The sequence below is a fragment of the Nomascus leucogenys genome, chromosome 5 (genome assembly GCF_006542625.1).
Source record: "Nomascus leucogenys isolate Asia chromosome 5, Asia_NLE_v1, whole genome shotgun sequence".
NCBI lineage: Eukaryota > Metazoa > Chordata > Mammalia > Primates > Hylobatidae > Nomascus > Nomascus leucogenys.
This window is the reverse complement of record NC_044385.1, coordinates 124766320-124778421: the sequence shown is the minus strand read 5'-3', so window position 1 is coordinate 124778421 and position 12102 is coordinate 124766320. Positions and strand designations below refer to the sequence as shown.

The 12102-nt window shown below is 40.5% G+C and overlaps 1 protein-coding gene and 1 long non-coding RNA gene across 31 annotated transcripts in view; one reads left to right on the top strand and one right to left on the bottom strand.

Moving 5' to 3' along the window:
* The window catches only part of DOCK9 (dedicator of cytokinesis 9), a 293699-nt gene that overhangs the window by 245253 nt on the left and 36344 nt on the right, over window positions 1–12102 (top strand). For all 30 annotated transcript variants that reach the window (XM_030813620.1, XM_030813623.1, XM_030813617.1 and 27 more), the window contains exons 39-41: window positions 4652–4767; window positions 10463–10600; window positions 10716–10898. In XM_030813620.1, the coding sequence (XP_030669480.1) occupies window positions 4652–4767; window positions 10463–10600; window positions 10716–10898 (437 nt within the window). The remainder of the gene's footprint in view (window positions 1–4651; window positions 4768–10462; window positions 10601–10715; window positions 10899–12102) is intronic.
* LOC105739838 lies at window positions 7426–10163 on the bottom strand. Its single transcript, XR_001115822.2, has 3 exons — window positions 10104–10163; window positions 9172–9249; window positions 7426–7888 (listed from the first exon to the last, which is right to left on the bottom strand). It is a non-coding gene; the product is annotated as an uncharacterized LOC105739838 (long non-coding RNA).

Below are 12102 nucleotides of genomic sequence, written 5' to 3'. Positions count from 1 at the left end.
GCCCAGCTGGGGTATTGTCCAGGTCACTTAAGCATGCCACAAGGAGCTGGATGGCCTGGCTTATCAGGCCCCATTTAACTCAGAAATGTCTTTGTTGCCTAAAGCACAAGCAAGAAAATGAATATAGGTGACCATTAAATTCCTTTACTGTACATCATATTGAATTAATATGAAAAATACAGAGAATGTAAACATCTCTGAGTTAAAATATTTTCCAACAGTTTTAAAGCATGGATAATATATCTTTAAAATTGGGTAAAATGTGCTTGGATGCTTTAAACATATACTCAAAATAGTAAATAAATGTTTGTGGCCAGGCATGGTGGCTCACACCTGTAATCTCAGCACTTTGGGAGGCTGAGACAGATCACTTGAAGTCAGGAGTTTGAAACCAGCCTGGACAACATGGTGAAACCCCGTCTCTACTAAAAACAAATAATAATAATGCAAAAAAATCTGGGCATGATGGTGCATGCCTGTAATCCCAGCTACTCAGGAGGCTGAGGCAGGAGAATTGCTTGAACACAGGAGGTGGAGGTTGCAGTGAGCTGAGATCATGCCACTGCACTCCAGCCTGGGTGACAAAGTGAGACTTCATCTCAAAAAAAAAAAAAAAAAAAGAAAGTTTGTTTATAAACAAGACACTTATTTCCTTGATTCTGATATATGTTTCCTTGATTCCGAGACACATTTTTGCGCACTTTCTAGTATTTCCAAATTTGGGTATATCTTACATATTACATTGGATATGGTAGTCTGTCATTGATTGGTGTTTCTTGCAATTGATGTGGTCTCAGAGTTGAGCAGGTCTCATACAGTGTACGTTTAAAGTCAGTCATTTGTAGTATCCTTACAGAGGATTTTAAGATGTGTGGTATATTTAAACCAAGTATTTTCACTTGGGGCCTTTACTTCATACGAGGTCCAATTTTCAGATGTAACTCAACATTAGGTTTAAAAAAGACACAGGGAAGAGAAAGCTGATGGCATGACGTCTACCTCCTGAAGCATAAACTCTTAGATTACAGCCCGTGTCTCCACAAGGCATTCTGAGCATATTTGTTTTCTTTGTCTGTGGATCAAAGGGAAGATATCAAATGACATAAATTTTGCCTTGGGATATCACTATTTATTCTTTTCTCTACTCTTTGCCAGTCTGTGAGGAAAACCTTTTTAGCAATAAAAATTGGATGGAAATGAATAATAGATTGTGTAGATCATGATCAGTTTGATATTTTGCAAAAATGTTTGAACTCAATAAAACCATATGCCACAACTTAATAGATATCTAGGAGACTAGGTCTTCTACATTTGGAGAGTTCTTTCAGCAAGAAAATTCCTTGTTATTTGGTATTTATATTTTCTCATAAAACTTACTATGTTTCTGGATTCATGTTATGGGCTAGAGGGGGGAAAAGTCAAAATACAAAGAAGAATTTTGGTTGCATAAAGAGTGAAGGCAGCTATCAACATGGAAGTGCCCCCTATAGGAATATGTCTCTGACCTACTCTTCTATCCCAAATGTCCTCTGGTATTCAGAAAAGGCATGTGGCCTCAGGCTTCTGTCCTGCCCACCACATTACCTCTGATGTCGTGGTGGTGAGGGAGGAGGTTCACCGATGTATCATCATTATTCATTTGAACTATGCAGGTAACGTGAGTTTGTAAAACAGGGTTAGGTTAATTCAGTGTAGACAAATTTTATCTGTGGCCCCTGAGTATATGAAAGATTTGGGGGCTTTAGAATAAGTCTTGTGAGAATGACAATAGAATGAAAATTGTATAAATTTGAGCAGTGAATCTGAAGGACTGTAAAGCATCCCGGGGCATGTATGTCAGAGATAGCACGTCCCTGCAGAGGTCCTGCAGCTCTGTCCCTGAAGAGCCTGGCTGGAGCGAGTCAGTGCAGGGCCCCAGGCACCACGGCCCCCTAGTGGAAATCAGTGTGCTTCACACCACACTCCTTACTTGCCTGGGTCAAAAGCTGCTTAATCAGCTTTCAAAACATTGCCAACCCTTAGTTTAAGAAATTTCTCTTCCTCTTCTTGGATTTACTAGCTCAGCTTCATTTTCCTGTGTTGGTCTATACCATGGTGATTGTTGATTCAAGTCCTCCTCCTGCACAGCTCTGTTCCAGGCCTTGAGACAGTCTGAGTCTCTGTGACCGGTTCAGCCTCTCTATGCTGCCAATTATTTTTAGGGATTTAAAAAAATAGCACTAGCTCAGGAATCCTGCTGATTTTTTAGATGAAACAGTTGGAGGAAAAGCAAAGCATAACAAAATGTGGCTAAAAGGACCATTTCTTTTAGATTCCTGTATGACTCAGGCAAGCATACCGATGTCTGTATAAATCTGAATCTAAAGGAGAGTAGATGGTGTAATAACATTTCCCAGTACCATGTTTCCACGTGTGTATACATAATTATATGACAACTTAATTAGCATAGTCCATTGATGATATGTTTTAAAACAGCACATGGCCAAATTCAAATTTTTAATTGTTGCAGGCTTTCAGCCAGGAGTAGTTAATTTCTATGAGAGTTCTTCAGGCCATCTCATTGGTAATGATCACCTAGATGCACTTCACCTGTTGGTGATCTAGACCGAGAAAAGGACAGTTCTTTGCAGAGAAAGAAATTAAAATAAAGCCAGTTCCTTGTTAAAATTGAACCCAGACGAAAACTCATTCGGGGCAAATGGTAGCCCTCAGGAAAGGATCCCTCGGACCTGTGTGATCATTTTGGTTGGTCTGATAACAGGTGTTGTATTTCTTGTGTGTGCCCTCTTACCACAGTATGTGATCACTTTAACAGTCATCATCGACCTATTTGTTTTCCTCTTTCATTGTCTCTGTATCTTACCAAACCTCGCTGAATAAAGTCATGACTTGGCTTACCATCATGGCAGTACAAGTAATATTAGTACCCCAACATATCCACCTTTCTTTTCTCTGGGAGATTTTGTACCCCAAAAGCAAAAAATGAAAAGAACTAGCATGGTGCCAGATGTATTACAGATCCTCACTAAATTTAGAGAGACACTGGCTGTGCTGCAGAGTGGAAGTGATGTGATCCATAAACAGGATCTCAGTACCACCTTTGTAAAAGCAAAGTAGCATTGGATAAAAGTACACAACAGCGTTTCTATCACATTTTAAAAAGCATTTCTGTAGCTTTTAAAGCTCTTTTGTAGCCTTTTAAAAACAACTCTATAATTCTGACATTTAAGTCAGAATGATGTCATGCTAGTTACTTGATTTTCTCCCAATAATATGTACTATGATACAGTGACCTGGATAAGGAATTTGGAGTGTAGATTCTGTTTTTTTCCCGTTACCGGTCTCAAGAACATTCCCTAGGTTTTCTGTACTTCATTTTCTTGATCTATGTACAAAATGTCTTCCTCTCTGGAGTATTAGGAAAATTACTTAATTAATGAGGCGTTGCTTTAATTTTGCTCCTTGGAGAAAGACATTACATGGTGTTTTATTATATTGCCATCTTTCTGTGTAATCTAGATCAATACTGTAACATCTTTGCATCCCTATACGTATTTCTGCTAATGCATACCATTTCATAATTTAATCTCAACTTGTATGTCAAATTGCTTTTATATCAGTACTAAATTGATTTTGCCACATATAGAAGATTTCTGTTTGTTTTAAATTATGTTTGTTTTAAATTGTTTTAAATTATGTGTGACTAAGCTAAATTTAAATGACAGATTCTTCAAGTCCTTTTCTTTTTCTAAACATTTCTTTCAGACATGTTGGCTTTTATGCTTTTTCTTAAAGCGAGTAGAATACTATGCACAGCGCAGTCAACTCTCGATTATCATTCACGAGCTTGCTGGTAACATAGCTCCTGATGTTATTGACTTAACACCTCCATAGCACTCACTGTGTGCCAGGCACTGTTCCAAGAGCTTCACAAATATTAACAAATTTAATCCTCACCACAACCCTTTGAGGTAGATGCTGTATTATCCCCATTCTACAGATGAGGCAACTGAGGTTATAAAGGGGCCAAATAACTTGCCAAGGCCACACAGCTGGTGAGTGGCAGAGTGGGACTCAGTGACCAGCAGCCTGGTCTCAGGCTCGTTTTCTTAACCGGTGTTGTGCTGCTGCCTCCGTCTCCATGGGAAGCTTTGGAAATCTTAGCCTCTGCCAGTACTCTTGCTGGATAGCAGAATCGATCAACGCCTGTCTTGGTCCAAGTCCTGTCTCCACTGTTTACTACCTGTATGACTTTAGACAAGTTTAGCCTTTCTATGCCTTCATTTCCTTATCTCTACCAAGGATTCAACAATGTTTATACTTCACAGGGCTGTTGAGGGATTAAATGAGAGAATATGTGTAAAGTTCATAGAATCGTGGCAGGTGCACAGCAAGTGCATAATAAATGTTTGCTGTGGTTATTGCCCTTTCAGAGTGGGAAAAAAGTTATAATTGTATTGAAACATTATTACTACTTTCTCCCTTCCTTTCCCCTCCCACCCCGCCCCCCCACCAAAAAAAGGCAAACACAGAGACAAGGTCCCAAAGCGGGCCTTCTGGTAAATAATCAAAAGTTGACTGTGCCTACCCCATCCTGCCAGCCTTGCCTTCTGAACCACTGGGCGGTAATCTTGTGTTGTAATTCATGCAGGCTATGGCCACTCGGATGCAGATGTTCTGCACCAGTCATTACTTGAAGCCAACATTGCTACTGAGGTTTGCCTGACAGCTCTGGACACGCTTTCTCTGTTTACACTGGCATTTAAGGTTTGTATCAATCTGCTGTTCGTGGTCCTAGTTTTACCTTTCACATTCATTCTGCTTGGTAAGCTCAATGAGCACAAACTTACTGTGTTGCATTTTTACTTCAGCAAATTGTTTTTGTCCCTGTAAGGAAACCATTAATCTTTAAATTCCTTTAATGAAATCATTCCACAGTGAATGGCTTGAATGCCATGAAATAAAATTTAACTGGTCAGTGTGTGCTGCGCGCTTGGGTATGGTGGAAACACGGTCTCTGGAGGCAGTTAACTCTTGGTTCGGACCTTGAGGATGATGAATATAGGCACCTAATCAGGCATTTCTGCCTTGAATATCTTTAAATACATCCGAACGTTATAGCATTTAAATTAGATTTTTATGTAGAAAGGAGCAATAAATACAGACACATTCATCTTTTCAGTTTTTTATCTGTTACTACATTAAATGATAAAAACATTTTGGAGATAGAAAATGAAAGGGTTTTTTTTTTTTGTCTTGTTTTTAAGTTTTAGCAAGTAATACTCAAGTAGGTGGAGATGGACTCTTCAGCCACTCTCCTGTGTTTAGGAACCTAATACTTCTCATTCTTGCTAAATGATTACTTCCATTTCTAGCATAGAAAGGAGAAATTGATTGAGTGTTTATATGCCGTAAATATTGGAACAGTTTGCTTATTTGCAAAGGTATTTGGGAAATAGGACCAAAGTCATTCTCTGCTTTACTTCTCTCCACTACTCATAAAGCACATTCCTTTATTAGGAAGAATAATGATAGTTTTCCTGACATCATGTCACTTTATTATTATATACCTTTATTCTCCTTAGCCGCCACCCCACTCTTGTCCCCATGAAACTCATTATTAGGAGCCCAGTTGAGAGATGGGGAAATGAGCTTAAAGAAAATGAGCTCGGGGTAGGAGCGCCTCGTTACCTGGAGCCCCTACTACGGGGGCTCTCAGAGTGTGGTGTCCAGGCCAGCGGCCACTGCAGTCCTGGGAGTGTGTCAGAAATGGAAATCCTTGGGCCACTACCCAGACCCACTGAATCAGAGACTCTGGGCGTGAGACCTGAACATCACAGTGGCTCTACTAGAGACATGAAAGAAGCTTCGGAACCTCCCTTTTCTTTTGGGTATTTTTAGTTAAAAATTATTAGTAAATAGGCAAGGAAGGTTTTAAAAGTGAATATCTGGCCATGCACGCCTGTATCAGTCTCAAACATGAATCATTAAGTTCCGAACAGCAGTGGCAACACCTTCTTCCCCTCTCCGCCTGTGCCACACCAGGTAAATAAGCAGAAAATTCTGGAGCTGCAGAGCAGTATCATGGGGTGAGCTACAGGCACAGGGGCACAAGTGCAGTCTGAGTGGCACCTATGAGAACAGTGACGGTTTCCTTACCGAACAACTGAACAGCCTGCAGTTCTAATTCAGCACCCTTCAAGTTGCTTGCTTAATAGTAAAGAAGAGGGGCCTGGCGAAGTGGCTCATGCCTATAATCCCAGCACTTTGGGAGGCCAAGGCAGGCGGATCACGAGGTCAGGAGATCGAGACCATTCTGGCCAACATGGTGAAACCTCGTCTCTATAAAATGCAAAAAAATAGCCAGGCATGGTGGCGTGCACCTGTAGTCCCAGCTATGGGAGGCTGAGGCAGGGGAATCGCTTGAACCCAGGAGGTGGAGGTTGCAGTGAGCCAAGATCGCACCACTGCACTCCAGCCTGGCGACAGAGCAAGACTTCATCTAAAAAAAAAAAAAAAAAAAAAAAAGAATGGTAAAGAAGAGTATTTGTCACTATTCCTGGATCTCTAAATATCTGGCTTCCAGTCTCGGAATGGGAAGGTAGTAGGAGTTCAGATGTGAATTCCAGGTTAACAGTAAGCACTGTTACCTGTGTTTGCTCCTCACTGGTCGTATGGCAAAGGGCCTGATCCTTGAGACACCCAAGGAAGATTGAGCTTCTAGAGCTGAGGTGATCTCTGTCCAGGTTTATATGCCTGCATGCAAAAAATGTTTCCTGTTTAAAGCTCAGCACCCCCCACTGGGAGGTGGGCGAATGTATGGTGCACTCTGTGGCATTACTGGATGTTGGGCCACATCCAGTAGACTCACAGATACGAGAGGCCCATTGGCACCGCAGCCACTGGGATCTTTCTTTGCAAATGTTTACTCAGCTGAGGCATCAGTTGGACCATATCAGAAGAGTGTATAACAGTGAGTGAGTGAGCTGACATAATTCAAGGAAGTCATCTTTAGCAGGTATAGCTCTGTGGTTACTGACTCTCTTAATTGGCCACATCTAATAAATTGCCAAAAACAATCCAGAAATCAATTTCCTAATAAGATAAAATGTTTGAAAGATTTAAGCTCAGAATTCTGGTTATTATTATTACATTAGCTTCCTGCTATGTGCTGAGTGCCTTCTGTGGCTCAGGCATTAATCTTCACAACCAGCTCTGCCTGGTAGATCGAATTATCCCACGTTTTACAGATGAGGAAATTGTGGCTGGGAGAAGTTAGGAAATTTGCCCAAGATCACTACACAACTGGCCTGTGCGAAGGTCTTGTTCACCACTAAGTCAGATGTGTGTGAGTGTGTTTGTGTGTGTGTGTGTGTGTGTGTGTGTGTGTGTGTGTGTGTATGAGAGAGAAAGATGAAGTGAGTTAAGATCAAGGTATTTGAATGATCTCTTATACAGACAGAAGAAGAAAATTACCAAACACTTAGCAGGTATCAGATATATACAAATCTGGACACGTTCACACATGTTATCTCACTTAGTACTTAAAAGGGTTTGTTTTGTAAACAGGTTGTCACATGCAGAAAAATATGGTTTTTCTAATGTCTATTATTAACACAATCCCAAACCAATGCTGGCCTTCAAGTAGTTTATAATATTTTTAATGTGTTCACAGATTTAATCTGGAAATGTGTTTTTAGCAGTTCCATTTTTAGTGCCTCTTCTTGATTTGAACTGCACAGTGAGGACTAACACATAATCAGGAGCAATAGGAACCAAGACAGGGAGGAGCACATGGGCATCGGAGGCTTGCAAGGCAGCTTTGCACAACGAGGAGCCTGGTCTGCAGACACATGAGGCTTAGGTCATCTTAGTGATTGGCAAGCGTCTGTAACAGAAATGGCTCTTCTACAAACTGATTTTTTAACGTTATTTTAAAATAATTATGTACATAAAACTGTCTGACTGGGAACAGTTTGCCATCTTAAATTAACTTTGTTCCAGTTACCTCATTTTGACACCCGAGATTTGTTTTCCTCCGTGTTCCTGGATCTTTTAGAAATTACTGATACTGAGCATTCATTTTCTGAAAGGCTCGTCTCCTGGATTAAGCACCATAAGAGACCATGTTACAATGGTCAAACCTGAATCCAAGACAGAGAATTCCTGGAAAAGCAGTCTCCACTGTATTGTTAGAAATAAGCCATGCCTTTATATTATTCTAATGTGTCATTTACTTTCCTAAGTGAAAATTTCCCATCTTCAGCAAGAGTCTATAGGGATAAAAAGATAGAAATAAGATCCCTGCCTTGTTATCTGTGGATATTTCTGAGTGGAACAGTTAAGGGCGATTTGTGTTTTGCTCTTTTTGTCCCCTGTGGGCCTTTCTGAGTGTTCACAGATGTTTTCGTATTTAGTGTATGTTACCTTCTATTTGATGAGAAAGCAGTAGGGAGACATAGAAAAAGAGGGAAGAAAAGTGATTGGAAAGTAAAAACAAGTAGTTAGGAAACTGAGGTGTGTCTGGGACAAAAGGTCCTTTACCTGTTTAAATGGAGGTTATTTACATCTTTTTTAAAATAAATTTTATTGTATATATTTGATGTTTACAACAGGTTATGGGATACATAATGTAAATGAGCTTTAACTCCATTCTTGCAAACAAGTTTTGAGATCAGAGCTGAAGAGGACTGAATCCTGAAAATGAGAAGTAAAGGCCATGACCATAGAGCGGGAAAGGAGGAGAAGTTGAACTCAAGTAGAGAAACATGGGAAAAGTGGAGAAACATTAGAAACATGGGCCAGTTCAGGCAGCAGAACTGGGAAGCTTGGGAATTTTTGTAGAAACCGTATCTCCTGGATAGTCTCAGTGAAGAGTGCTAAGAAAATGAAAGCTCACCTCCAGATTCACCCAAACCTTAATCCAGTCATAATTAGGAATGTAAATGCATTGGAGAAAAGCCAGGCTTTCAAACTACGGCTCCTGAGAAAATGGCGTTCATAGATAAAACTTGTAAGCAGTTCCCCAAACACTGGAAATCCCCCCCCCTTTTTTTTTTTTTTTGGTGAACAGCTGCTCATGGTTGAGAATTAGATCATATTCATTTAATTAGTCCCACTTTCTGCTCATTAAATTGCTCCCCTTTCACATGATGGAATTCAATATGGTACCTTAGTATTTCATGATGGAAAGATCACTGTGAATTCCAGGTGTTCTGCCAGCTGTGATACATCCACAATTCACTGGACCTAAAAAAAAAAAACAAAAACTTACTCCTTGAGGAAAAATTTCTCTCCAACAACAAGACAAGGTAGATCTTGCTCTGAAACTATGACTGCAACCATAATTTGCTATGTAGCAAAATTATATGGACATAAGTTACCCCTGTTCCTTTGGCCGAATTGTAAGATTGATTTGAGATACTGGCCTCTTGACATTTTTTTTTATTAATGTCAAATCTGCCTGCTTGTGCAGAATGCACACACCTATTGTTCCCCCACAGAGCTTTGTTCAGACAGCTTGTCCATATTGGAAGGTGGTGGTGTGTCATTTAGTGTTGTGCACATTAGACACGAAGTTCATCCTGGCTGCTTGCTGGGCCGCACCTCTAGCTATGTATATTCTACAGTTGATGGGAGTTGTAGCCAACCAGGCTTCCAAAGTGTTTAATTTGTGTGAATTTTCTACTGACATGAAGAAATCTTGAATGGCTAGAAGCAAATTATAGTCTTCTTGTTTTCTTTGATAAGTAAAATCCACGAATGTCAAAACCCTACTAGATACCGCCTACTGAGCTAGACCAAAGTTGCATCAGATGGTTTCTACACTTGATCTCATGTCTTCACAGTCGCTGTTCTAGGTCAGTTTTAGGGTCATCATTTTACAGATGAGGATGCTGAGACTCAGTTTACCTGTGCAAATTCATGCCTATGATAAGTGGTACCTGACCAAAGCCTGTACATTTTCCACCTTACCAAACTCTCTGATTATTCATAGCTTAGCAGAGTGCCTTAGAGGCCTGGGGAGATCACTTTTCCCTTTTCGAAGACCTGTTTCATATACCTTACTTGAGTACTTTTTCCCATCTATAATTATCGCATACCTGTGATGGCACTTCTCTGTTGGAATTAAGATGTCACAAATGACACCTCTGTATCAGCTGCTGGTAGACAGTAAAAATGAGTACATATTAATAAATAGAAGCCCAGTCAGTACTAAGCAAGTGTTCCTTTCAACTCTGTTACAGTTTGCTGGGAGGTTTGTCCCCAAAAGATAAATGTATTGATAGATTTGTTTGTTCTACAAAAGAATTCTGTACTTTCCTAGAGGATTCAAGCCAGAGTTTGTTTAAAGTATAAGTTGTCTTAATTCTTAGAAAATTTAATTCTTGAGCCTGAAATTGTGTGAAACCTACTAGAGGTGACTGGTATGTCTAACAAAGCCGTCAATGTGTGTTTTAAGAACCAGCTCCTGGCCGACCATGGACATAATCCTCTCATGAAAAAAGTTTTTGATGTCTACCTGTGTTTTCTTCAAAAACATCAGTCTGAAACGGCTTTAAAAAATGTCTTCACTGCCTTAAGGTCCTTAATTTATAAGGTAAGTTGCTTCATGGGCAGTGGTTAGATGTTTTCCTTCTTCCCCCGGAATTGAAGGGTACATTACCGAGCACTGACCTGTCTGTGGTTTATCTGCTTCCTCTCATCCTGTCTAGTTTCCCTCAACATTCTATGAAGGGAGAGCGGACATGTGTGCAGCTCTGTGTTACGAGATTCTCAAGTGCTGTAACTCCAAGCTGAGCTCCATCAGGACGGAGGCCTCCCAGCTGCTCTACTTCCTGATGAGGAACAACTTCGATTACACTGGAAAGAAGTCCTTTGTCCGGACACATTTGCAAGTGCGTGTGGTTTAGCTTTCCAATACAGATTTACGCTGTGGAATCCTGCTGTATCAGGAAAACTTTGAGTATCACATTGACCAATTTACCTTGTCATAAAGATAATGCAAAATCTGGAAAACTGGGAAGCCACATTTGCTGGCTTGGTTTATTTCATGTTCCATTACTATAAGATATGGGTCCAAGATGCATTTCTGTTGGTAAATTGACATTTAAATATTGAATCAATATTGGACTGACTAAAATTCCATTGAATCAAGAAGTATTAGAACCTGTGTGAGGATGCTTAATAGTAAACATTTTAGGTAAGGAACAAAAAGCCCAACCGAAGTGGTTCTTTTCTGTCCTCTATCTGCTGACACATCTGCTATCTCTCCAGAGTTAAAGCATCCTAAATTCTCTGCTCTGAGAGCCAGCCAAGATAATGACCAAACTTGTGTATTTTTGTAAACTCTCTTTTTCTACAAACACATGGTAGGTGTCCCTTTTCCGTCTCTGCATTTAACCCTTTTTTTTTTTTAACAATATTTATTGTCCACATAGGATTCATGGATACAACCATGAACAAACAACCCTCTCCCAGCCCTCATGGAGTATAGTCTAATGGAGATCACAGACAAGCCCTGGAACTCTGAGAGTACAAGTGTGACCACTGTTATTGTAGAGGAACTTGAGTGTATCAGGAGGGGCACCTAGAGGATGTGAAGGATGCCTAGGGGCTCATGGTTGGAGATCGGTGAGCGTGTTCCAGGCCACAGTGAACCATGGGGAAGCACCCATCTGGGGAACTAGAGATGTTCCTTACTGCAGAGTTTAGAATATGGGTGAGAAGGAGTTGAGGAGGACCCATGGTTGCATATCCAAATCATTGTGTATTTGGACAGATCTTCTGGACTCCAGTGTTGATGATGGGTCAGTCAAGGGTAGTCTAGACCTCAGCTAGGTAGACCATTGTCAAAGCTAGGTCAGAGAGGATGGTATCCTAGATCAGGGATGGTGAGGTAAGAAGGAAGAGGAGATTGAGTTGACAACATTTGGTGACCAATTGTAACTGGGTGTGGTGAAGGAAAAGGAGAAATAAAGATGGCCCCCATGCTTTAGCTTAAGCAACTGGGTAAAGGCAGTGCTATTCATAGAGCCAAAAAAAAGAGCCCCCCGTGGCATAGTTAATATATCCATGTTCTGATACAGTATTGCAAAGGAC